The sequence below is a fragment of the Pempheris klunzingeri genome, chromosome 3 (genome assembly GCF_042242105.1).
Source record: "Pempheris klunzingeri isolate RE-2024b chromosome 3, fPemKlu1.hap1, whole genome shotgun sequence".
In the NCBI taxonomy this organism is placed as follows: Eukaryota; Metazoa; Chordata; class Actinopteri; order Acropomatiformes; family Pempheridae; genus Pempheris; species Pempheris klunzingeri.
Window position 1 is genome coordinate 12,836,797 of NC_092014.1, and position 26,833 is coordinate 12,863,629.

At 40.3% G+C, this 26,833-nt stretch overlaps 1 protein-coding gene across 1 annotated transcript in view; it reads right to left on the reverse strand.

Annotated features, from left to right (window-relative positions):
- The window catches only part of ctnna2 (catenin (cadherin-associated protein), alpha 2), a 291,501-nt gene that overhangs the window by 212,359 nt on the left and 52,309 nt on the right, over positions 1-26,833 (reverse strand). The window contains exons 4-6 of the mRNA XM_070856349.1: positions 22,891-23,057; positions 21,390-21,509; positions 20,163-20,429 (exon numbers count right to left, since the gene is read on the reverse strand). Of these exons, the coding sequence (XP_070712450.1) occupies positions 20,163-20,429; positions 21,390-21,509; positions 22,891-23,057 (554 nt within the window). The remainder of the gene's footprint in view (positions 1-20,162; positions 20,430-21,389; positions 21,510-22,890; positions 23,058-26,833) is intronic.

Genomic DNA, 26,833 nt, shown 5'->3' on the forward strand with positions numbered 1-26,833 from the left:
CTGGAGTAAAAAAAAGGCATTTAGTGTAAAATGTCAGTAGTGATATATTTAATATTTTATCAGAATGGTCCTTGGTTTCCTAACATGCATATTTACTGAAAAAGACATTTTTGTTTTATTAGATTAAGCATTATGTTTGCTGTGGACCTGTTCTATTGAAAAAAAAAAAGACAAACTACTTTCTCCCCAGAGTTCCCCTAAAGTTAAAGCTATTAAGGGCAGTGAGCAAACTGCATGTCAAATGAAGCTTTTAGTGCAGGTTCAAACATCCAGACGATAATCATTCTAATTTCCTAATCACACTGGGTCTCTGCCTCCCAGTTATTATTCAATGAACTCACTGGTTTATGTTCATGGGGCTCTCTGTCACCCAGTAGTCATCCCATACAGGGGTAATTAACTCACCTGTTGCATTTCGTTGCTGTCATTTAAATGCCTGTCACTTTACCCATCCACCACCCCACCACCACCAATGAGACCCATTCATAGCACCCTAGGGGGAACTCTGTAGTGCCAGAAATTAATAGGGCTTTCATGCCATACACAGTGATTTACAAAACAGGTCAATGTCAAATATCTTTAGAATACTAAAATGCATTTTAGAGCATGAAACCTCTAGCTTAGTCATGGAAATGTCTTTGTATTGTCTATATACCCAAATTCATAAAGGTAATGATCCACTGGCACAAATCAGTGATAGCCTTGAAAAACTGATAGTGCAGACACAAAAAATACTTGGCTGAGGATCATTGTATAATGTCAAGACAGCTAGAATGATGACACTGTTGGCTGACAAAGGGTTACTGACTTCACTGAGCAGGTTCTAGTATGCTTTATTTAATGAGTGGGTAGTCTAATGCCAATCAGTCCTGTTTTTATGACCCTGCAGGTGGAAGCTGCCAAGCAAGGAGGAGCAAGTCCTACATATGGCCATTTGACAGCAGTGTCCAGTTGTTATAAAGAGGACACATACTGGGGGGTCATCAGCAAAGGCACACCTGCCATCTTCCCCACTAATCTCATTGGATGTGTTCAGGAAATAGGTGGAATCAGTGTTTCTGGAAGTCAGTCTGTTCCGCTCTACCTGGTAGCCCAGTTAATAAGGACATAATGACATCTTGGCAAGTTACAGAAAATGAGAATGAATCACAATAACAGGAACAACTAGCCAAGCTGATGTCTGTAAATGTGAGATATGATAACAATTGCAAAGTAAACTTATTAGCTTATACTGTAAATAGTACAAAATTATTTAGATAATGACATTTTTCTTTTGTGGCCAGTGCACTTTTGTTCTTAGTTTGTAAAAATGTACATCAAGTTGTTATTGTAAAAACTTCCGGGATTTACCAAAGCAGGTAATTAACTGAAGTCCCACAGAAGAAAAACTGCTATTCACTAAGACATTGGTACCAATGTCCAGGTTTTATGTCCCTCAGAGAGGCTCATTGTTGAAAGTGGTAGCGATTATGTTTGCAGCAAACAAAACAAAAAGCAATGAAGCTTAAGGACAGCAACTGCACATCAATCAGTCATCTGAGATTCTGCAACACTGCTCGAGGAGAAGAGACGATTACTTGACCTCTAGCCCAGGTTTAGTGAGTCTGTGTTACTCATAAGATCTTGTTTCAGACAAACCCCCCCCTTCATTCTCAGAACCAATCTCTAAATACCTGTGACAGTGGCCTTCACAGTTTATCCAGGGCCAAAATGTCTGAGAGAACTGATAGTGTCATACCTGCTAGCCACCTACTACCTTTGCAGCAGTAGCAGTGGGAATAGAAAAAATAGTAATGTAATTATATATTATCAACACCTGAGTGCTCCTCACACATTAACTATTAAGAATGTATATTAAGTTGCCTTTTTCCAGAACTATCCTTTCATATACAAAGATCTTTATATTACATATATGTCATTTGGTGACTCGCATGACATTGGCCCTTCAGCCAGGGGGCTTCTCTATGCTGGTATTAATTCCAGGCTGTGACTGCCTACACCATTATGAGGGGAGTATTATAGGAGATTGCATGATGTTGTAGGAAGTGAGGTATAGTGTCCCCTGCCTCCAGCTGAGCACAGCACACGAAACAGGCAGATGTTGAAGCCTGAGTTCTTGCACTGTGGTGATGCCCATATACAGGCGCAAATGAGAGTTAGGAGTGCAGAGATACTGGATGGCATGGCAGTTTATTCTAGGACCCTGCGGAACTTTTGCGACTAGGAAAAGTAATAGCAAAGGTGTAAGAACATGTCTGGAAAACTCAAGGAGATCCCATTTTTAAGGACCACAAACTAGCTACCTCCCTGCTTCCACAGTAAAAGCAACATGAAACAACACCTGTGAGGGAAAAAGAGAGCCACAAATATGCCACATGACTCACCTGCTAATCCCATTTATTAACCATTGTTTACAGCTGGTACAATGAAAAAGTAAATGTAATTAAAAACTATGGGGATATAGAGGCGCAATTAACATTCAAATTTCTAAGTTTCTTTCTGAGTTTCTTTGCACTTCCCTTTGCTCTATGGGGCAAGCTAAGGAGAAAAGGGTTGGAGAAAAAGGAGGGCTTTAATAATCACTCAGTGGGAGCATGAGTGGACCCACTCTGTACACATTGTCTATGTAGCCAGAGGTGTTGCCATGACACCATGCAGTATACCCTGGTGTGCTATCATACTTGCAGAAACACAGCAACAAGAGCTTTTACATCCAATGTAGCTGCAGCAGCAGAAGCATGTGTAATTGGTGGATAGTTATGGGATAAGACATCAAAGATTGATTTATTTCTGTGTATCTTGTACTCTTTGAGGGCCTACGGGTGAAATGCTTATCGAATTACTTGCAATAGAGGTCTCGAGAGCTCAGGAGCTGGTTGCTTAAGTTGTTCTTACGTTCAAACTTAGTGTAACCAAAATTTGAGTGTTCACTAAGTGTAATTACTGTGTAAAGAGAACCAGGCTAGGTTAATGCCAGGCTGAAAAGCAACGCTTTAATGTCCTCCTTCAGGCTGAATGTTTTAAGCCTGTTTCACCTCTGACCACAGCCAGCATTACTGCAGAGTGTAAGTGCTTAAGGGTATTGAGGGGGCATTAAAGCTACTCCTAAATGATAAAAACTGGGAGGACTTTAAATTGCATTGCTTTTGATCTGAATGTGCTACAGGTGTTTCCTAGCAACCAGTTTAGACATTAGTAAGGCCTTTACTGTATAAGACATTTGTTAAGTTTTACTGGTGCGTCATGGTTTAGTAAATCACCAGTTTAGTATTTACTAAGACCTTAGAAAAGACTTTACATACAAATATAGTGATGGATTTACAAATAGATGATGAAATCTAATCCAGATTCTTACTTATTCCACATTAAGAATAATATGTAAGAAATACTGCTGATATTGGTAATGATCTTGGAAGCTCATTCAACATTTGTGAACACTTATGCAAAACCTTAATTGACGATCACTAGGGAAACTAATATTTTGCTCCGTTTTTTGCTTCTGAAAGACATGGACATAACGATGTCTTTGAGTTTCACACTGAGGAGAAACCAACACAGATAGGAAGCAGAGTAAGGAAAGAGAGAGAGAGAGAGAGAGAGAGAGAGAGATCTTCGACACAGTCGTGTTAGAGAATGCAGGCTAAAGGTTTTTACTAACAAGCCCTGGGGCGGACTGGCAATCTAAAGTAACGCTTTCTGGTGGGTTGCTTCACCTGTGGGTTGGCAGCGAGACAAAAAACACCAATGAGAACAGACAAAATCATGTTCGATGCTGTCTGATTCTTCATCAGAGAGGTGTACATCTCTTTTTAAGAGTGCCTTACTCCCTGATTACACAACCTTTTTTCATCATGTTCTACTACCGGTTCATGGGCAGATTGTCTCTTCTTTTCTGCTTATGATGTCAATGTAATCATTTGATTTGATAATAAACAATCAGTTATTTACTTGATATACCGTATGTAATAGACCACATTGGTGCTCATGCATCAAAGAGCACTATATTGATATGTCATATGTGTTGTAATGTAGGTCTTTATGTATGCAATATAAATCCAAATTCTTCACCTGAAAGCCTTACAATAAAAAAAAACGGGCCTCAGACTGTCAGTAAAATAAGACCCCAGATGCTCAGCCTTACGAAAGCATCAGGAAGCCCTGTCCAGTTTCTTTTGGAGCAGACATAAATATACATATCCTCTATAATTGAAAACCGCACCGGCACATGGGGACTTGTCTCCATTTGAATATGAATGCACTTCTCGTTTCATTTTCTACTTTTTTCGAATTCTGTCTAGCAAAACGATAACCTCGAGCCTCACTCGCTGCCACCCCTTCAATAGAAATCATTCCGCTAGACACTGCCTCTGTCCATCCCAGTGACCCAGCCCCCTTCACTCATTCTCTTTTGTCAAAATCAGCTGTTTTCAAAATCAGCACTTCATACAATGGCTTCTGGGACTTCAAAAAAGCATTCCCTCAAATAAAAAATAACTTGAGGACGCGTTTCTACAGAATATGTGGAATAAAAAGCCAAAAGAAGATTCAAAAGTTAGGCATAGTATTGGTCAATGTAACTATAGGTCAGTAAATTATTGTACATCCTTGTCAATGAAGATAGGGAGCACAAGTCCTTTGCTGGTAAACACTCAACAGAGCCCAATTAGGAAAACAGTGCAAGCCCCAGGCAGATTGTTACAAGTCCAATCTTAACCTAACCATAATTGGATATTATTGGATTTAACTGTTTATACAAATGCAATTATTCAGTGTCAATACCCCAATAATCCATTGCAATCATTGACTGTATTTATCATTGACACCCTTTTTAAAGCACCGATTAACTAATTCAAACCAAACTGATTAACACTTGACCATACATCAGCGTAATAAGAACTACCTAAAATGACAGATATAATCTTTGGGAAAAATTCATTTGCTGTGTCTTTTGACTCTTTAGTTTGGCCCATGTCACATCTGCTAACATGGAGCGAGTGGGCTTTATGACCTGCACTGCAGTCAGCCACCAGAGGGCAATTGCGATGTTTTGGCTCCACTTTTGGGGAGCTGTCATGTTATCCATCTTAGAAACAGTTGATGCTTAATATCAGTCTTTCATGCTGCAGAGTCTCTCGAGGTTAAACCTGCAGGCTGATCTGAATGTCTGACTTTGATGTGTTTATAGCAGGATGTGAGCTATAGTCAGTCCAACTATGGGATCTTGCACCATGCAATTCCTGAAGACAGTCCAGAAAGAACGTCAGGAAGGCTTTTTTGTGGTTGAAAAGTTTTAGGCTTCTATTTCCTAGACCGTGGCTAAACCTTGTGGTAAAACCACAGTATTCAAGCAGAGGGTTTATAGTGATGAGTACAAAGTTGCGCTAAAATATACATTTATTGGCTGAAGCGGTAACAATACTATATGAGGCATGAGTGGTATGACACAGAAATTACAAACAAAAGTATCTATTCCTTCCCAGTGGAGCAAACACCTTTACTCAGCCCACATTCTTCACATCAGAGGACGAGATACTCACTGCCCTTTCACAATAGAGTTGGAGTGGCGAGTGACAGATTAGACTGATAGAAACAGATCAAAAGTGCACTTTTATCACTCTGCCCCTCTTTCTTTATTGTATCAGCTACTGTCCTTCAATCTGTACTTGACCAACAATATATCTACCATTTCACTTATTCTTTTTTTCCCCTTTTTCAGTGTTTTGCTGTTGGTGTATGTGTTACCACCTAAGAATGCTTCTTGCCCTGTTGTACTGTGGCTCCCCCTTTTGTTTGTCTTGTGTGTCTTTAGTTCACAAGGCCGCATGCAAGAAGACACATTCTTGCCAATGGTTTTGGCACTAGACCGCTGATCTAGCGGTGGCTGTGATGCAGTAGGAAACGCAGCACTGCTCCAGCAAAGGCAGGGTAGGAAATGCTACAACACGTTTGTTAAACTTCAAGGTTACGCACAACACATTTATTGAGTTGCAATGAATGCATGAGTTACTTTTCATGCTTATATGATTCCATAATGTTCATTTTGAAGAGCTTCCGTCAAAAATTGAATTAAATTTGATAGAACAGTAAAGAACAAATGTTGAAATAGCAGAAAGTGAAACAGCAGCACAGCATGAAACATGGCAATGTCATTTGTACTACCAGACTGAACCAGGACACCCCACTGAACTAGCATTTAATGAAATTAATGGTTGATGCAAAGGCAGTAGAAAAGAACAAGTGGCATTAAAATTGCAAACAATATTTTCTACATCACTCACTTTCTTATTTGCAAAGCATGAAAAGCTTTAGATCAGTGAAACCTCACACTGTTTTCACGCAGGCAGATTACATCATGGTCTTTAACTCAAGATGTACAGTCATTTGTTTGATGTTCAATCGTTTGTTTGGGTTTCGCATGATTTGCAAAATGAGAGCGGATGTATCAGCAGAGCATCCACTAGTGAATATGCAACTGGGTATTTACCTCTGTGTAGTGAGGCAATGGGGATGGGGAACAGGCAGCCAGTGGTCTTGGCAAGGAAGGAGGGATCATTTTCAAAAGTTTCTCATTTAACTGCTGCAGCTTTTGGAAAATACTGAAGAAGCTCACAACCTTCAGCCAAGACTTATTTGCTACTGGATGCCATTGAGGCTGAAAGTGAGAGAACAACAGCACACAATGGCGATGTACACTCAGCGGATGCTTTAGTAGGCACCATTACAAGATTTAAAAGACCGGAAAAGGGATAAAGGCAAAAGATGTGGAACTAACAAGATGAGGACATAATGCCGGGAAGGCAAGAGTATGAAAGAGAGCAGTCAGTTTCATTGCTGCAAAATAAGTCTTGACAATGAAAGCTATGCTGATGAGAGGAATCATCTGACTGAATTAAGTTATCATTCAAGGAGTGTTTTCTTTTCAGCTTGCGAGTTGAAAAGAAAATGCTTCATGAACCCACGGTGTTAAACCTTGAGCTTAACAAAACATGACTTTGATAAGACCTTTAACTTGCTGTCTTGGTAATGGGAACACTTCATTGTCCTTCAGGGAAATTAATGCTTTTACTTGTGTTTTTGTCTAATGAAGAGTGACTTAAACATCGCATTTAAAATGTTGATAGACTCCCATAACTAGTACCAACCCGCAGTCTGATAATGTCTCTGTGGTTAAGGAGACATAGAATGCTCATTTTTAAGGTTCATGTTTTTAATCTGGGGGGTCCTACTGGAATATTTTTACATGCTGTAATGTTTTTCTCATACTGTGCATTCTGCATATTGGTCTTTCTAAATGCTCTGTTTTACCGTGTATCTCTTTAAGAACCCCTCCTGAAAAGTCTAGTCTGATCTCCCACAAGCCCGAGCAGGCAACAACTATCAAGTCTCTGATGGGTAACAACATCAGCCGTGCAACATGCTAACGCCAAGTTCAACAGGCTAACCTACCACGGCTGAACGAGATGTTCAACAGCCTCGCTTCTTACCGTATGTCACAAGAGGGACCGAATCTGTGTGGTGTGTTTCACACATTTAATGAAAGAGCATGAACAGGAGAAAGAAACAGAGGGAATGGTCTTTTCTCATGGTTCAACGGTCTCTAGACACAACAGTGACACACATTAAAAAGTACATTTTCCCTAATATGTCCCCGTTAAGATTTGGAAAATAAAAAAGAACCAGTGGAGAACAACTGGCTTTGATTAGGATCTGGGAGGGCTGCATGCCGGATCATCGCTGTATGCAGATGTACTAACTGCCACAGAACACTCCATTATCTCAAAATGACAGCTAAATTGGCCTGTCAACAAAGCTACACTCATCTTAACAACTTCACTAGTGCATTAGAGCTTCTTCCAAACATAGATCAGGGATATGGAGCATCTTTTCCATTGTGGAAGCCACAGAGGGAGATTAGAGAGTTTCTAAGTGCAGCACTATTCAAAGTATCCCCCTATCGAAATCCTAGCCAGGCTGCTTGTGTATTTTTATGACTTCTGAAAGTTGAAGTGAAAAGAAAAGAAGCAAAAGTCAAGCCCAATGCATCAGGGGAACAAAGTCCTGCAGAAGAATAGTAGCACACCGCTCATGGTGTGTTGTTATATTTAAGCCAGTACTTCCTGTTGCAGCTTCAAATTCAGCTCCAAATAATAAATCTTTCTTTCTGTCTCTCATCTCCAGGTTATTTGCTTGTCGCCGAACCACAGTGGTTTGGGAGAATCTGCGTAAGCTACAGGCAGATTTTAGGTGTGACGACAGCGAGCAGCAGCAGCAGCTCATTCAAAAACAGCGGCTCCTAAACAGGCTAGCAAAGATCAACACTGCTCCTGACTGGCATCGGTAAGAGTTTTAACTACATTATAAGGCTTGCTGATGTGATTGGTTGAAGTTAGTCTGTATTAGACAGTGATGGACAGATGGTACATCCAGTCATCTGCCACATAATCTCTGAATGTGCCTGCCCCTTCACAAACTGTTTCTACGGACAACTTCCTCGCTGGTTCAGTGTAACAAACAATCTGGCGCCTCAGGTTAGAGCTTTCCTGTATATCCACTGACTTATCAACGAGTAACTTAAGTCAGCCACCTCTGAATTGAAGTGTTACTGCCTTAAACTCCTATAAATTAAATTTCTTGAATGCGTTTTTGGTAAATCCCTAAGGCAATGCCACTATGTCCTTTCCAGGCTGTGGAGGACTCATCCATCCCCCAGAGGACTGAACAAACCCCCTTTCGCCTCAGGCTTATCAGTCTATATAAAAATACTGTCTAGCTTGGTGGATACTTAAAGCTAACCATAATCCAGGCATGCAAACTCATCAGGGATATAAAAGATGACAAAGATGTGAATCCCCACAATGGTCTAAATATCTGCTTTAAAATATGGATTTTAAGTCAACTTTCGCATGAGGCTGTACTGTAGGCAAGAACTCACCTTACAAATAATGTCATCTCGCTGCTAGTGAGTGCTGCTAAAAAAGTTCAGAGCTTATTTTAGGTCCTTTAAGTTGTTTAAAGAAAATATTTTGCATTTCTGTGCAGTCAGACTTTGAGGTTGGGAGATTAGTTTAGTAAGATGGAGAATTAAAACAAGACAAGCAGCTCACTAGGAGTTCCCAGATATATTGCTTTACAGAAATACTAGCCTTCGTAACAGGACTTTGTGCTTTGTGTGGATGCATGTGCACAAATCATTTTTTAGAGTACTTCAAGAATATGTGTGGGAGAAAATAGTGCATAAAAGAGAATCATCAGTACTTTCTACAAAGTACTGTATCTTTGTGTGGCTGGCAAGGGCGAGTCAGATTGACCTTGAACAGAGATACTGTCTTCTGGCCTTCCTTCTCTGCTTGTGAATTTACCTGAATAATATAAAGCAAGTGTGTGTTTGCTCCTATAGGCTAAACGAAACAATCCTTTACAACACAAATTGTGTGTGTGTGTGTGTGTGTGTGTGTGTACAGTATATGTACTGTGTACAAGACCCAGCATGCCCCCTCATCCATGAGACTGAACATAGCTGAGGGGGCAAGCTGGCAGGTATGGCTCCTACAGAGAAGACCTTGACTGGAAAGCAAGCTAGCTCATAAAAAAAAAAAAAAGAAAGAAAAAAGTAATTTGCTGCACCCACTCAGAAATCAACTCCCAAGAGTTTTATGCTGAGAGAGGTGCACTGAAGATGCAGTGAGGTATTTCACTTTGGTTGTTGTTGCTATTTAATTTAGCATTGCTGTCCATATATGGAGAGAGTGGTTAGAATATATTCTAACAACTCCCTTAATCATTTCTCTCCTTCGTGAGCCAGCAAAAAGTGTGAATTTTGCTTTTAAAATGCAACACTAACAGAGACAAATTAAAGCCAACCTCGTAAGTCCTCAAAAGTATTTGAGGATCTATTGTTACGATGAAACCATCTGATGCATTATGATAGATGTCCTAAAGTACTTTCACTATGCTGTGTGCATCATCGAGACATGTAAATTCAAACTGCCAAAGTGCCTTGGCAGAACATCAGTCAGTCTAATCTAACAAGACTAAATCTATAACTGGAGATAAACAAGAAGAGCTGAGTAATTCCTGAGAGCTGCAAACTGTGCCTTATGGAAACTGACCTTTGTGGCAAAGGGAAATGGAAACGGATGATCACAATGAACCGAAGGCTATAAGCTCTGCCTGTAACTAGTATGGATCTCTGAATCCTGTTTACCAATGAACCCTTCCTTTCTCACTCTGCCTCCTCCACAGCTCGCCATGCCTTATTGTCATCAAGACAAGACAGGCAGTGGCTAATTACTGTACAGCAACAAACAAACCAATACTTCTCTATCTCCCTGGTCATGTCCCATTACTTCAGCTTAGTTCCCCTATTCATATTTCTCTTGACAGGTGCATCTGTCCATGGAGAATGAGGCACTGCTTTAATCAGCAGGCGGAGGATGTCGTAATTTAGAGGTGTACCTCTGGGCTAACACGTGGCTCAGCCAAGGTGAAAATGACAGTAGGAGTGGACTTTTATTGAACACAACGGGGCTCTTGTCAATAACACTGCCACTTTGCATTGTGTTCGATGCTGTTATTAATGCTTGAGGTCTGTGTGCCTCTACACATGATTGTGCATCTGTGCATGTTTATGTCTGACCTTCCCCGCAAGTATTAGTGGGGTGCGATGATCAGGATATACGCTTTCCTGTCTGCCAGCTTCTCACAGGCAACTAAAGAATGTGTTGAACACCCACATGTTCAAGCGCCGAATCAATGTGAGTCAAGGAGAGTGAGAAAACGGGAAGGGGGAGACAATGCGGAGGGAGAAAGCAGCAGACTCTGCGTGTGTGTCTGAGCATGCGCATGTGTGCAAGAGAAGAAGAGGAAAGCAGGAGAGAAATAAGAGAGAGCCTGAAATGAGACAGCAAGGATAGGAGTGCACAGATTGATATAGCAATTACCAAGAAAGCTATCCCTCAGTTAGGAATACATCTACATACATTAGAGCTGGGTTTCTCTCCAGCCACCGTTTCTCTGAGGTTGGCTTAGCAGTGTCTCATACACAAACGGAGCACGCGAAAAGGTCATCACTGGGTAGCCACGGCGCACACACACTCACAATGAAGACCCCATCTATCGTGCAAGAAATCCATCTTAGTGGCGAGGGAAGAATGAAAACAAACTCGAAAAGAAAACCAGAAGTGTACCTTCATACGATAAAGCAAAAAGAGTAAGATCAGCTTCTCCTCACTGGTCTATGATGTCTATGATGTACATTGGAATTTCCATATTAGCTGCGATTCAAGGAGTGTCTCAATGTATTGTCCTGTAAACATAGATGTGGTCAATTACTTGTCACTGCACCGATGGACACATGCAGTATTTGGAAAGTGATTTGCATTTGGAGGCAATGCTTGCCATAGTGAGATTCAAAGGACTGGCTGTCATGCACACTTTGTCTGAACTAGCAAGTAAATCCGGTTATAGTTAGCCTATAATGTATGCAGAGTGAGGACGGGTGTGTGCTAGTGCAGCGTGACTACAGGCCCTGCAATATATAGAGGAGAGTTTTGCATGAAAATACAACGCTGCTACCAAATCAGAGAATGCATGTAAGCACACTAGCATTTCAAACACCTCTGCTGGTTCAGAAGACATCAGACAATGAGCACAAAGGGAGAGAGAGAGAGAGAGAGTGAGACAGGAAAGAAAACAGGAAAAGCAGACAGAGAGGTGAGGGAACGTGAGAGAGAGATGCTGCGAAAAAATGACCCCCTAAAAAAGAAGAAAGATGTAAAGGACAAGCAGATGGAAATACAAACCATGGTAAAATGATCTGGCGCGACTTGGATCTCTGCCGCAGGCTCAAAGCTATGCCAGTGTATGTATGTCTGCACTGTGTGTGAATGAAATGTGTTTTTGCGTGTGCCTATGCTGGTGTTTGTGCGACTGTGTGTGTGTGTGTGCGTGTGTGGACTACAAACACATCGACTAAGCATCGTTCACTGTGTTTTATATCAGATAGCTTTTGATGTACGAGCATTGTGATGACACAACAGCACTGAGACAGGGAAGTGTATGGCAACATGTCTGCCAACTGCGTCGTCCCGTCATCGTGGGCAAGTGGAGGAGAGGAAAGCGTTGCAATCGAACGGATGTGGTCTGAGAGTTCAGTTTGATGAGGCTGTACATGGTGAACTCTAATACTGGATTCTCTTTCATGTCACTGGGTTTGACGCTCAGTTTAAGGACCTACATACATATCAGAACTACTTGGCATCAGAAGATAGCATTTATTTCATTAATGTTACAAAACCATACAAGGTGATGACGACTCTTGAGCTCTCCGAGCGGAGAATGAGCCAGACTGAAAATCTCTGTTTCTAAGGACTTGCAGGAGAAAAGGATAAAAATGGAAAAGATAGAGAGAGGGTGGGGAATAAAGAGAGTGAAAGGCTGGACCAGTGATGAAAATAATTAAACACTGCCATCTGCTGGTCATGCTATGAACATACTGTATGCTTTGAGTCTGAGGCTAATGTGTTTGAACAGCTCCACCTTTGACCACCTGTTTGCCTTGATCCGACCAAAGCAGATGTGACACACAAACGACACTGTGCTGAGCCATACTTGACATAATCATATAAAAAAAAATAAAAAATTAAACAACGCAATAGCATATACCTGCTCCGAAAGAGGCAAATCTAATTTGCTGGTTGAGAGAGAAGCAGAGGGCGCTGAGGATGAGGCAATCATTTTGATGCAATCACAATTATGTTAAAAGACACCATCTCCACCGTCTCCCGACTCCTCTTGGCTCGTCTAATCGAAGCCAGCAGCAGCAGAGGAATAAAAGGAAGCCCTTCTATAAATCTGGCAGGTTTTCCTAGCTCGGTTACATTACCTCAGTCATACACTGTTGTGTGTTTCTTCATACAGAAAAAGGAGTCTGTGAGAAGTACTTACTTTGCTGCTGTTCACAAGCTGACGCCTTTATGCGTGGCACTTCAAATAAGTGGAAGAGAGTGGGAGAGATCAGCAGAGACATAATGTTAAAAGGCTGTGTCAGGTGCTGCTTGCTTTTGACTATAGTGATAAGGAGGCTCAAAGCCGGAGAATGACAGAGACAAAGTGAGATTTTTTGCATATTAAAATGTGACAAGGTGAGAGGAACAGAGTTGCTCTCTGTCTGCTTCCTGCCTGCATATAAATGCTCACAGATGGTGACCAGTCCTCCTCAGGAACAGACCTTTCTACATGTGCAGCCTACACAGGACAGGTGTTTTTTTCCCAGCATGGTGAAATATTTTCATACTTCTCAGTATTAGCTACAATAAATGCACAACTCCACTGCTCTGGAACATTTTTGTGTTCTGTAAATCTAATAGAATTGCTACACTGTGTATGTCTGCTGTGACCTAAAAATCTATGCCTGTGTGTACTAGAGTGTGTCTCTACCCACATGCCCATAGGGCCTTGACTCCATCTGTCCTCCCACTGAGCTCAGATCCCCAAATAAAGACTTTCATTCCAACATGACAGGGCTTTTCCTGCATAGCGAATTTAAGGGTGGCCATCCTCAAATTCTGGGCCGCCTATATCCAAACCTGACCATGTCTGCAATACTAAAACCCATTTCAAGAGCGTGGTGTGAAATCTCTCACTGCCAACTGTCATTGCAACAACTGAATCAGTCTTGGGCTAGCACTAGGTGAACTAACTGGCATGCAGACTTACTGGCAGACCCTGAATGAGTTGTTTCTCGCACTGATTTGACACACAAGTTGTTCTACAAACATTCTTTGCGATATCTTTCGTTTGAAGATATTTCATAATAGCACGACTTTGTTATTTGAACGTAAACAGGTTTTAAAGCCTGTTAAAGTCAGTGTTTCCAATAGATACAATAGGCAGATGAGGTCTTGTACATGTGCTGAGGATGTGTCACAAAGTTTGAATCAGCCCTCAGTGGAATGGCTCGTCTGTCTCATTTTTAGCCCGAATCACATATCAAACACGCCGAATCTGTCGACATTCCCTCAGCAAACACTGAGGGAATGTCGACTGATAAAAGATGATTAAGATTATCCTAATAAGAAATAATAACTTCTTAACATGTACACAGGATTCTGAAAAGAAACCCTTCCAATATATTTGATGAAAAACTGTTAATGGTAAAAGGTGGAGGGTGGGGGGCTCATGTCAACTCTTTCTTATATGCCAAACGACACTGAAATTAAGTGAATTTGAACTAATGCTGACCTCCCTTTTCTCTCTTAATAGATCTTGTATCTCAGTGTCCTAAGTTGACCCATTCCAAACTAATTCTCTGTCAGTAAAAAAAAAAATATAGATGAGGTCATCCCCTCTTTCTTGTCTTATTCATAAGCTGCCCTTTCACTCCAGCTATAGACCAACAACTGTGCCCTGCATTTAAAAATCTTGTCTAACCTTTTGTGTCACGGACTGTACATGTACGGGAGCGGCTGAGGCAATGCGCTCAACATCCCTGACATTTTATTTGTAGTGACATATGATCCACAATCATCCTTCAGAAACATACAGATTATTTAGGATGTCTTTCCTGATTAAAGATGGAAAAGAATCTACATAGCTGGCAATCTACATTCTCACTGGTTTACCTGTGATGCTGATTTAATAGTTGGTCGCACTTTGTTGGCATTAAGATAAAGTAAATGAAAGGTATTCTTCACTCCTCTAGTCTTCAGTCTACTTAAAAAGGAACACTTGTTAACATTAGGCTCAGGATTATTCTTTCCTGAGTGAGAAAGAGTGATGTAAATTATTGTGCTCATTTAGACACACATCTCTGCATTTTTCTGTGACTAAATGGCGCCTAACGTCTGAGTGCAAGAAGATATAAAAAACACTGCTGACAGAAAAGAGAAAGAAGGAGTATGTCACCTGACTGGCGGAGAGAACAACTTGTCTATATGCGCTCACTGATATCCATTAATGGAATGAGCACCATTATATGACAGCAAAAAATAAACTGTAACAAAAAAAAAAAATTGGGAACAAAAAATAAACCAAAAAAAAGAAAACAGCTCCAATATTATACGATTTTTTTGTCTTGACAGGCTTTGTCTATCTGAGTCAGTGTCTGTGCCCTAGTCAGGTCTGCCATCCATCCATCCATCCATCCAACCATTGCAGAGGAGTCAGAGAATGAGTAACAGATCAAAGCTGACTTAGGACAGGGAGCAGCACCCCAAAACAGATAAGCGCAATCATCCAATTCTGCAGCACCCAGAGAGACTCCATTACTGAAAGCAAAGCAAGCGTGCATGTGAGTTCTGGCAGTGTTGAGATTATGTGGAAAATAGTGTACAGCCATTGTATCACCGAATAACAATAACACATATACGCCCAAAATAATATGCCTTGTTTTGTGTTTGTGTGATTTACAATGAAAAGGTACATGTGGACAAATTACGAAACCTATGCGCAGTCACACGCGCAAAAACCCTCCAAGTGCCGTGTCTCACAGCTCAGTATATCAGGTCATTACTATTCTGAGAGGAACTTACCATGGTCTCTGTGGTAAGTTAGGAATTAAACATGCACCAGCTTCAGGCAAGCACAGAGGGCTAAGCAAAGGGCAATTTGTCTCATTTAACTGCTGCCTGTCTGCCTGTCTGCTGAATAGAATCAAATTATGCAGGTCTTTTGCTTTTCTAAAAAGCTGAACTGTTTTGCATAAATACAGAGTCAATGTGATTACTGTAGGCCATGGCCTCGTGCCGAATAAGAGGAAAGCAGGTTCTGAAGGAACTAGAATTTAGTTCTTCTCAGTGTGTCTAAGCCCTTACAGCACCACTACATAGCTTTTATTTATTCATCTAATATGTCAGTCTATGTCTCACCTTGCTGGTCTGACATTTCCCCTCACAGCAGCAGCATTAAATCAAAATAGAAGCTACTTGCAACTTCCAAACAATACCACAAGGGGTCACTCACATGCTGTAAACTAGCATTCTTGGAGGCAGCAAGCATCAGTCAACAACACTGTTTTGAAAAGGGCATTTTTCAAAGAACATCATACCGACTGTTACCATTAAAAAAGAGCACTTAGTTTGTAATTGCACACAAAATAGAGAAAGAAAGGGGAATGACACATATTGCCATGGAAGAATTGAACTCCACAGTGTCCAGGAAGTATAAGTCCAAGTAAGTCAGTGTGCTGCTCTGATTATGGTTCAAACTAAATCACCAAGCTTATGCCAAGAAAATATGCGCAAGTGTATTAAAACAGTGTCACGTCTTTTAAGAGTGCTGGAAATAGTCCATGATTTTTGAGTGACATTGTGTCATACATTACATTACATATAGCCATATGTACAGTGGTGTGAAAAAGTATTTGCCCCCTTACAGATTTCTTCTGCTTTTGCTTTTTTGTCACACTTACATGTTTCAGATCATCAAACCAATTTTAATATCACACAAAGATGACCTGAGTAAACACAAAAAGCAGTTTTTAAATGAGGATTTCATTTATTAAGGGACAAAAGCTATCCAAACCAACCTGGTCCTATGTGAAAAAGTAATTGCCCCCTAAACCTAATAACTGGTTGTGCCACCCTTGGTGGCAACAACTGCAACCAAGCGTTTGCAATAACTGGCAATGAGTCTTTCACATCGCTGTGGGGGAATTTTGGCCCACTCTTCTTTGCAGAATTGTCTTTATTCAGTCACATTGGAGGGTTTTCAAGCATGAACGGCCTGTTTAAGGTCATGCCACAGCATCTCAATCGGATTTAAGTCCGGACTTGGACTAGGTCACTCCAAAACCTTTATTTTGTTTTTTTTTTTAGCTATTCGGAGGTGGACTTGCTGTTGTGCTTCGGATCATTGTCCTGCTGCATAACCCAAGTGCGCTTGTGCTTAAGGTCACGAACTGATGGCCGGACATTCTCCTTCAGGATTTTCTGGTAGAGAGCAGAATTCATGGTTCCATCAATTACAGCAAGTTGTCCAGGTCCTGAAGCACCAAAGCAGCCCCAGACCATCACACTACCACCACCATGTTTGACTGTCGGTATGATGTTCTTTCTTCGAAATGCTGTTAGTTTTACGCCAGATGTAACAGGACGCACCCCCTTCCAAAAAGTTCCACTTTTGTCTCGTCAGTCCACAGAATATTTTCCCAAAAGTGTGGGGGATCATCAAGATGCTTTTTAGCAAATGTGAGATGTGCCCTTGTGTTCTTTTTGGTCAGCAATGGTTTTCGCCTTGGAACTCTCCCATGGAGGCCATTTTTGCCCAGTCTCTTTCTTATTGTTGAATCATGGACACTGACCTTAACTGAGGCAAGTGAGGCCTGCAATGCTTTAGATGTTGTCCGGGGTTCTTTTGTGACCTCCTGGATGAGTCGTTGATGCACTCTTGGAGTAATTTTGGTAGGCCGGTAGTCCTGGGAAGGTTCACCACTGCTCCATGTTTTCTCCATTCGGGGATAATGGCTCTCACTGTTGTTCGCTGGAGTCCCAAAGCATTAGAAATGGCTGTGTAACCCTTTCCAGACTGATAGATGTCAATGGCTATGTTTCTTGTCTGTTCTTGAATTGCTTTAGATCGGGGCATGATGTGTTGTATTTTGAGATCTTTCAGCCTACTTCATGTTGTCTATTTAAGTGATTTCTTGATTCTACAGCTCTGGCAGTAATCAGGCCTGGGTGTGGCAAGTGAAATTGAACTCAGCTTTCAAAAATGTGGTTAATCACAGTTAATTCATGATTTAACAAGGACGGGGCAATTACTTTTTCACATAGGGCCAGGTTGGTTTGGATAGCTTTTGTCCCTTAATAAATAAAATCATCATTTAAAAACTGCTTTTTGTGTTTACTCAGGTTATCTATGTCTGATATTAAAATTGGTATGATGATCTGAAACATGTAAGTGTGACAATAAAGCAAAAACAGAAGAAATCTGTAAGGGGGCAAATACTTTTTCACACCACTGTATGTATTATTTACCTTGAAATAAATTTAAAACTATAGTTAATTTATGTAGAATTGATGAGGAGATCATCTTTTCACGCAACTATAGTTGTTTTCAGATGTACCACATATACTTTATGTGCCTCATTTAGCCCCTATCAAAACAATCACGCCATCACACTTATAATATTAAGACATCATCAACAAAATTACGTCAATGAGAGGCTCCTCTCCCATCTTTAATTACAGATGCAATCAGAACATTCACTGTGGCCGTACTTGTATCATTTGGAGATTAAGTACTTTAACAACTTCTACTTAATTGAACTAGAATTTGCGCTTCATTTTACTTTATACAACATGCTTATTGTTCCCCATGAGAGTTTTGTCATCTAAACTTGGCTCCTTAAAATGCTCATAATTAAAGACAACATTGTATTTTAAAAGTCAAGATTCATCAAATCTAATTGCGATCTCAAAGATCAAAATCGTATTGAATCTGCTGCATGTAACGTAATAGTTTGATCACGTTATTCAGAATAACAGTAACTTCAATTAAACTTCTTGCGTACCTTTCTTTGACTCTGCATCATTATTGAAGCGCCAAAGACGAGTCTCTGGCAGTTAAGAAACACTGGCATCAAGTAAAATTATAATGGAGTGACACTGCAAATCATAAACAAGTCTATAGCTGTCATAGAACTGGGTAAAGTGCAGCAGTGTAACAAGTAAACAGATTGTGTTGCATTTGTAAATCTTCTACAATCAGAGCTGGGTCCGTAACAAATAGCCAATCAGATTCTGTAGACAAATCAAGATTAGATGGTTTTAGAGAAAGATAACATTATTGATCCCAGTGAGGAAAACGGGCAGTTGTAGTATTGTAGTGTATCATATGACTTAGTGGGAAAGCAAGCACTTAGCTTACACAGGAGGCAGTAGAAAAGTCGTTTTCAACACATTAACGGTAGAAATGGGCAAGTGGTATAACGTGTAAATATCACATCACAAACTATTGTAACAAGAAAAGTTATAACTGCCTTTGCAACCAAGGCTTGACTAGAGAGGACAGAGCACAACACCAAATGTGCTACTAAATTAAATATCACTAAAGGTGCAGTGGGTATGTTTTAGAGTTAGATGTGTTTGACGTGTTTTTTTCCCTGTATGCCGATGGAATGCTGCTGTATAATGTTGGGAGTCAAAAAGGAAAATGTGCAGCATTAATTTAAAGTTGCTTTGTATTTGTCAGCTATTTTTTCTTAAATCTTTATGCAAATACAACTAACTAGCATCTAACCAAATAACTGTTCCCCTAAAACAGTGGATTCACTACTGCTTACTTGCTGCTGGATGTCCATATTAACAGACACTTTTTGCATTCACAATACATTTTCACAAGGAAGTTTTAATCGCAAAAAAATAAATAAAATCACAGAGCTCAAGATCCTGAACCAACATCCACAATTACATCAATGCCCTGACCTGTGGACATGATGCGCAAACAGCATAGAGCTTCCAGCTCTGAACATATCAATAGTTCACCATCACTATAAACCCACTAGATGGCAGCAGGGGGTCATGTTTATGTTCTGTTGGAGCACAAACGAGTGTCTGTTGCAAAGATTTATAGAAAGAAATGATAAATGTGTAGAGAAGTGATAGTTGATTAAAGATGAAGGAAAAAATACTTAATGAAGCACCATTTAATGGCACACATAACTCATAGTATGTGTGTAAGAGATATAGAGACGTACAAATTAGTCATATATACAGTAAATATGTTATTTTGACAGTGAAAATTAATGTTGATTTAGATATAAAAAAAAGTGTAAGCGTGAAAGCCCATGTAGATACAGCAGCAATGGCAGCCTTCACAAAGTGGAGCAGATAAGAACTCCTTGTGATGTAGCATGTAGTCTTTCTAATGTGTAATGAACGTTTTTCAATGGATGGTACCCAGATAGTGTTAACATGCACACAATAGAAGCACCATTAGGCACGGTGTCTTATATAACCTGAGTTATTTGTGGGTTTTTTATAGTCAGAAATGGATATGACAAAAGGACAGCTTGCCATCTTAGATATCAGACCTGGGAACGTCAGATCATACAGTGTGTGTGTGTCATAAGTGAAAAAAAAACACTGCACTCAGAAGCCGTCATCTCTAAACTTATACTGTACTGCATGTGATAAGGAAAAACAGAAAGCGTATGGACTTACATCGAATTCATTAAGGGCAGCAGCCAGTTCTCCAATGCCGGCATGGCCGTGCTTCTCATCAGTGGGCGAGGTGGCCTGAGCAGCGCTGGAAATGCCTCCTATGGCCTCCTGAACCTGCTTGAACACGTAGTCTCGGTTGGCACGTGTGGCCGCCACATCTGGGTGGCGCAGGAAGGCCTGTGAGGCCGTGTACAGCATGGTGGCGTTTTTCTTAAGGGCCCCACGTGCAGCCGCCATCTCATCTCGACACTGAGGGTCTTTCAGCTCCTGACAAGGCGACAAAGGTCCTCAAGTAAGTCTTAATAACCGCTTATAGTCAGTCCTTAAAAAAAAGCCAATGCTTATTTCAAAAAATTGACACATTGAATGCAATATATGTGATGGCAAAATAGTGTATTTCTCATTGTTGGAGTATTGCCTTAAGAGCTGAAACAACAAAAGAGAGTTTGAAGGCATCATTAATTCACTATGGAACCAAACAGCACGAACTGATCCAACTTGAAAAAAAAAAAAAAAACTATCTGTAAAAACACAAGTTCATGTCCGATCTGATGAACTGGTATTGTTCCAGCCACACAAAGTTCGGGCAGTGTCAGCAGATCAGCAGCCCTGGAGCTGAGTGGAATTCAATCCAGTGTTTTGCTCTGGGACAGTTCAGCAGGGTGGACACTTGCCATATGACATTTATAGGAAAAATCTTCTAAAAGCCTTTTGTCACACTGGCGGCCATGTTAGGAAAAACATTCTAATACTTTAATGTGTTATCCTCCTGGGACAAACAAGGACTGATGTGGATATTTTGTTAATTTACAGTAATATGATAAAGTCATTTCAAATGCTACTTATAAATAGGACTTTCTAGCATACAAGTAATAACCAGTACCATTTTTATTTGATAATATGTTACAAAGTTAACTTTCAATACTCTTGTTTCCCAAGCAGTTTAGTCGAACTTGGTTTGAGTTTGAGCCACCAGCTTTCTCATGCAATGGCTTAAACTCTAACATTATTATACTGCTTATCTCCAGTTGTTCAGCAGGATTCTGTTCTACACTTCCAACCATCACATGCAGTTTAGAAATCACAGAGACAGACAGAGCCAGAGTGTGGGCACTGTAGGAGCTTTCTCTCATGGGATCTCCCTGTGCCTGACTGTGACACACTGATCGGGAGTGATTTACTTTTTTCTGAGAAAACAGAGCAGGAGACAGGGGGGCTTCCAGTTACCTGCTGTCTCCGGGCTGCCACATAGTTTAGCTTCACCATCTCCTTCCCAAACTCCTTGAAGCGGTTGGCCAGGTCCTGCTCATTGGTGGCATTCTTTACTCCTTCCAGGGCCTCCTCCACCTGTGACACACACAAACAAATAAATATTGGCACTCCAAAAACTCTGTGGACGCACCTGAAAACCAGCACATACTGATCCACACCGAGTAATTAAGTAATAAACCTTACATTTTTACAACATACTTAAAAATAAGGCAATAATACAAAACTTGTATGTGGTGAAAATTAATTTTTCCTCGTGTGTATTGCAGCCAGGTTTAAAAAGACAATAACCATTTACGATGTGCCATTTTAATGGGTCTCATTTTCAGCAGTCTCCCTCCCTTTTGCGGGTACACTCCGATTCTAAACTCCTTTCTATCCCTAATGAAAGCGACGCTGAGATGTAATGGAAGGAGAAAAGAGAGAGAGATAACTTTTAAGTGGCCTTTGATGGAATGGCTTATAGTGGCTTGAGTTAAGCCCCTCGATGGGTCTCAAAAATGAAGCTGGAAAGAAGGACTGTGTCTGTGTCTGTGTCTGTATGTGTGTGTGTGTGTGTGTGTGTGTGTGTGTGTGTGTGTGTGTGTGTGTGTGTGTGTGTGTGTGTTGGCAAGAGAGGGACAAAGTGAGTGAATGAAGGTGCATACAGGCCTCAGTTTGTTTCAGATTATAGCAATTGCATATAATTCTTTCTAGCACCCTGTAATAACTTTGCTTTTAAAGCCCTCAGCCGCTTTCAAGGTAAAGGTCTTGGAAACGTACGCTCTACAGTGCGTGAGTGGGATGAGTGTGTGTGGGTAATCACACTAGGGCACCGTGGCATCCTATTCATGCAGTACGATCAGATCACCGGGACACTCCTCGGTGTCTAATCCATATGCTAATGTGTACAGAGGTTGACATAGAAGCATACATTGGTACTGTGCACTATCCAGAACCAGGAGGCCTGTTCTTTACACCTGACCACACCTTTAATTCACCTCACCTGGTCTCACCCACAACCACCGCAGTTCTTAAATCCAAACTGGAAATCATACCGTTTTCAGTTTTACTGTTTTCATACTGAACAAGTGCTTTTAAATACATGTTTTTCAACCCAGTGCCACTTTTTCTTATTCTATCTTTTAGATCTTTCATGTCTTTTTGAATTTGACTGCATGCTCTTAAAATTGTGCTAAAATAGCTTCTTAATGTGTTGCTTTTAACTTCCCTGAGCAGCATCTTAAATCTAACTCTGCGTATAAACTATGCTTTATAAATAAGACTGCCTTACCTTTCCTTTAAGTTTAGAGTGCATGCAAGTCTTATTAATCTACTTGAGTCAATCACTGTTTCATGTTAACATTAGTATTTTAAGTGCTAACCCTATGAGGTCACACGATCATACCACGTTGCAAACGCATTGTTAAACTACAGTCCAAAAGGCACACTTCGTTCCTCGGAACAAGAATATACTTACAATTTTAAGGTGGGCCAGCAGCCTCATGACATCAGCCATGTCAGCGAGGATGAGCAGGCGGGTGACAGCAGAGAGCAGCGCGCGGGCGGCCCTCACCATGGTGCCACGTTTCACAGAGGAGCACGGGTCATCGGCAAACTCTGACGAGGCAATACGCATCGTCTCTCCTGTAAGAGGGAAGGGAGAAAACTGTAAGTGGAAAAGAGAGACCTGACTGTATTTCACCTTGGAGAGAACAATAGAGAATTATGTGTGTTTGTGTGTGCATACTGTATACAGCCATCTTTACGCATAGATCGTTTAACACCAGTTGAAGATAACGTGAGCTAGCGTTGTGGTATAAAAACATTGAGGTTACTGACGGTGCTGAATTTGTGTCTGCACAGTATGTAGCCCATTTAAGGCCAACTGATTCCTTCATCCAACCTTGAAACTGTGTTGTCTGTAAGAAAATAGATCGTTAATAATTTGGCATCAAAAATGTCCTAGTTTGCCACAACTACAAATATTTACGGAATCATTAGGATTGTAACCTAGAAGCCTCAAAAAAATCATCACGACTTGTGAAGTTTTGTTATGATCTCCCTTCAACCACTTAGAGCAATAACATGCCAGGAAGCATTAATTCTGTCTCTGAGCAAAACTCATCCAACAAAGCTGTAACAAACTGCACCAAATATTTAGTTCATTATGTAATTACATGCGTCTATGTTTTAAGCATCAACAATGATTTCTGTCGGTGTTTATTTACCACTGAAAGTGTATTCGAATGCTTATATAAACCATTGGTGAGGATATTTTTCTAAATAATGATGCAAAAGGTTTCCCACTGGGTCAGTAGCTAAGTGGCAGCAGGTCGACACTGGCAGTAGCAGATTTTGTAGCATAATTAAAAATACTGGGCAAATAAAGCTGTTTGCCCTTTGGTGGTGTTAGGTGTACGAACTGCCCACAAACCTGTAAAAAAAAAAAAAACTAATAAGAGCAGAGTGCATCTGACACATCCTCACACACATACATTAGGCAGGCACTCAAAATGAAAAAAAAAAAAAACATACACACACAGAGGCAAACAAGTTCACAAACACACACATACAGAGGCAAATCAGCTCAAACACACTCACACACACACACACACACAGACTGTTGGTGGTAGTGCCATAAGAGTGTCTGGCCCAGTGCGGAGGTCCTGATTACTGAACCCTTCTGTGGTCTGAAATCAGCATCTATAATTTAATCATGACATGATAGAGGAGTTTGGGATGATGAGGTCATAATGACAATGGCCTGATGAGGTGATGACAAATTGATGGTGTTTTACAATTCACAATGATTTTAAGTAGGTCGATGATGCCATTTGTCTGTGGACACCTCGAGCTGCTGCTTAAGGTCTTGTAAAAATGAGATATTCTTTTACCGTGTGTTGAACACAGTAGACACAGCATTAATCTGGCCTCGTGATTTTAATGTTAGTGATATAAAACAGTTTTCCCTGACAACCTGACATATAAGTATATCCCACGTGTAAAAGGAAAATGAAGAGTGTCACCTCAACAGCCTACTTCTGTGTTGAGGAGCTTTTGAGCATGCCCATCTTTTCATAATGGCAGTAAAAGGTTAGTAGATGTGGAGTGTTAACTCTCATCTCCAATTCTGGCATTGGTCTTTTCTCAAGCGAAGCGCTTTTCGTGGGAGAAACAGGAGCATAGTTTGATCCATTGCCTTTGTCAGAGGGCAGAGCCTTTCCATGAATAGACTCAGAAAGGGCAGTGTAATTATTCATGAGCACAAATGTACGCGTATTAAACACGAATGCAAAAATGTGCTGCATTACTTCAAAAATTTTTTTTAACACATCCTTTCTTTGGTTTTGGCTCACATGCCTAACAAGTGGAGAAGATTGATCTTGTCCTTTTTTACAGCAGCTGTGGTGATGACCTGTGTGGCAACAGTCTATTTCACGCCTCAAAAGAGCTGTGTGCCAACACAGTCAAGTCAGTGTTCAACAACACCAGCGGCCAAGTGGAGCTGACAGTGCAGGATGAGGAATACGGCTACAACACAACATACTGTACGCTGAGCTCCATTTGCTCTTTCTGCTGATGTAGTTATTGAACAGGGAATCCAATTCCATTCTGGGGCAAACATTTGATTCACATAAAGGCTCACTGAGTTCAACTCAGAAAAGAAACTTTGGAAAGTGTGGCATTGCCTCATCTGAGCAAAGCCTGAGCATGGCTTCTTCAGGTGAATAGTTGTGTCCAACTTTCAGACATCTGAAATTTCCAAATTGTTGCTAATGAGAATAGCCATCAATAACATCTTAAAATTCAGTGAGGCTCCCCACCATCAAACAGTCGAAGCTTTAACGATGCCTGACTTTAGGGTAAACAACTCCAGAATTAGGCTCATTACATTCATGAGGCTGCATGCTCCAAGTAAAGCCCAAAACTAATGGGTACTAATCTGTTATATTTAATGAATTTGCCTCGCAACTCTTAGCTCGACATTCCTCCAAAGTTGTATAGACGTTTGGCTTGTTCTCACATTCAGAGCCCTTAATACTTTCTTCAAACATTATAATTCTTATATCAGTTACTTCCCCTATGTAACCTTCAGTGCTTGAAAAAAACATGTTTGCACTACAAGCCTTTCACAGAAGAACATATTTTCAGCGAGGAGTGGTGGAAGGCTGAGATCCAACTCAACAGCATCTGTAAAATCTAATCTCCATATTTAATATGTGTTCTAAATCGGCAAATAAGTAGTCAGAAAGCTGTTCTGAAGCAGACGGATACCTCAACATGAGGCATTTATTTATTAACTTTACTCACGCCATATACATTAAGTAATTTCAGTAATGTGATTAAATCTAATCAGAATCAGAATTACTTTAATAATCCCCAGGGGGAAATTGCTTTTTGTTACACACAGCTCCAAAAGAATAAGAATAAGAATACACTTCAAACACTAGTAAAATACAAATATATAAAAGTATGAATAAAAAAAAAAGATGTATTAAAAATTATTATTACAAATTATTACACAGAGGTAAATTACTGCACCAGGTGAGTCCAGAGTCTTATAATAATAATAACAATAATACCACTACTAATAATAAAAATATATAACAACATGCACAATCATAGTAAGGCGCTGTACTATATAATACCAATGATACTACTACCACTACTACTACTACCAAGAATAATATATAACAACATGTACACTCAGAATGAGAAGATGCATTATATAATACTAATAATACTACCACTACTACTACTACTACTACCAATAATAATAATATATAACAACGAACATGTACACTCAGAATGAGGAGATGTATGTAATAATAATAATGATGATAATAATAATAATAATACAATATAAACAACAACATGTAATCTGATCTAATATGATTTTCTTTTTTTTTTTTGCTGTAGCTGAAGTCTGAGTTTACTGTACCATTTTAACATGGTACTTTTTTCTTGTTTAAATGTTATTTTGTCTACCCACATATACATACTGAAAGGGGAGCGAGGAAATATATTTACTCCTCTATTTGTCCATTTGTCTATTTGCTGTGACAAGCAAGGCCTTAAAAGTTTCTGTAAGGCCTCTCACTCAGTCTCAACAAATTCAATAGTTTCACAAATGTACTTTCTATGACTGAGCTGTTTCAGTGAGTTACATCACACTGTAAGGGTGTTCAGGTTTTTGCGTCTACCCTATGAACCTCATATGTATCTTACAGTCCTTTCCCCACTGTGTGACTTTTGCTCTGTAATAACTGTGTCTGTTCGTCGACTAACAAATTGAGTTACAGTCACTCAGACAAAAGACAATACCTTTCAGGAATGGTTACAGTGAGACCTCCAAGGGCAACACGTGACTGATAATGGATCATGCTCTAGAAAGTTTACAACTCATAATGCTATGCTAT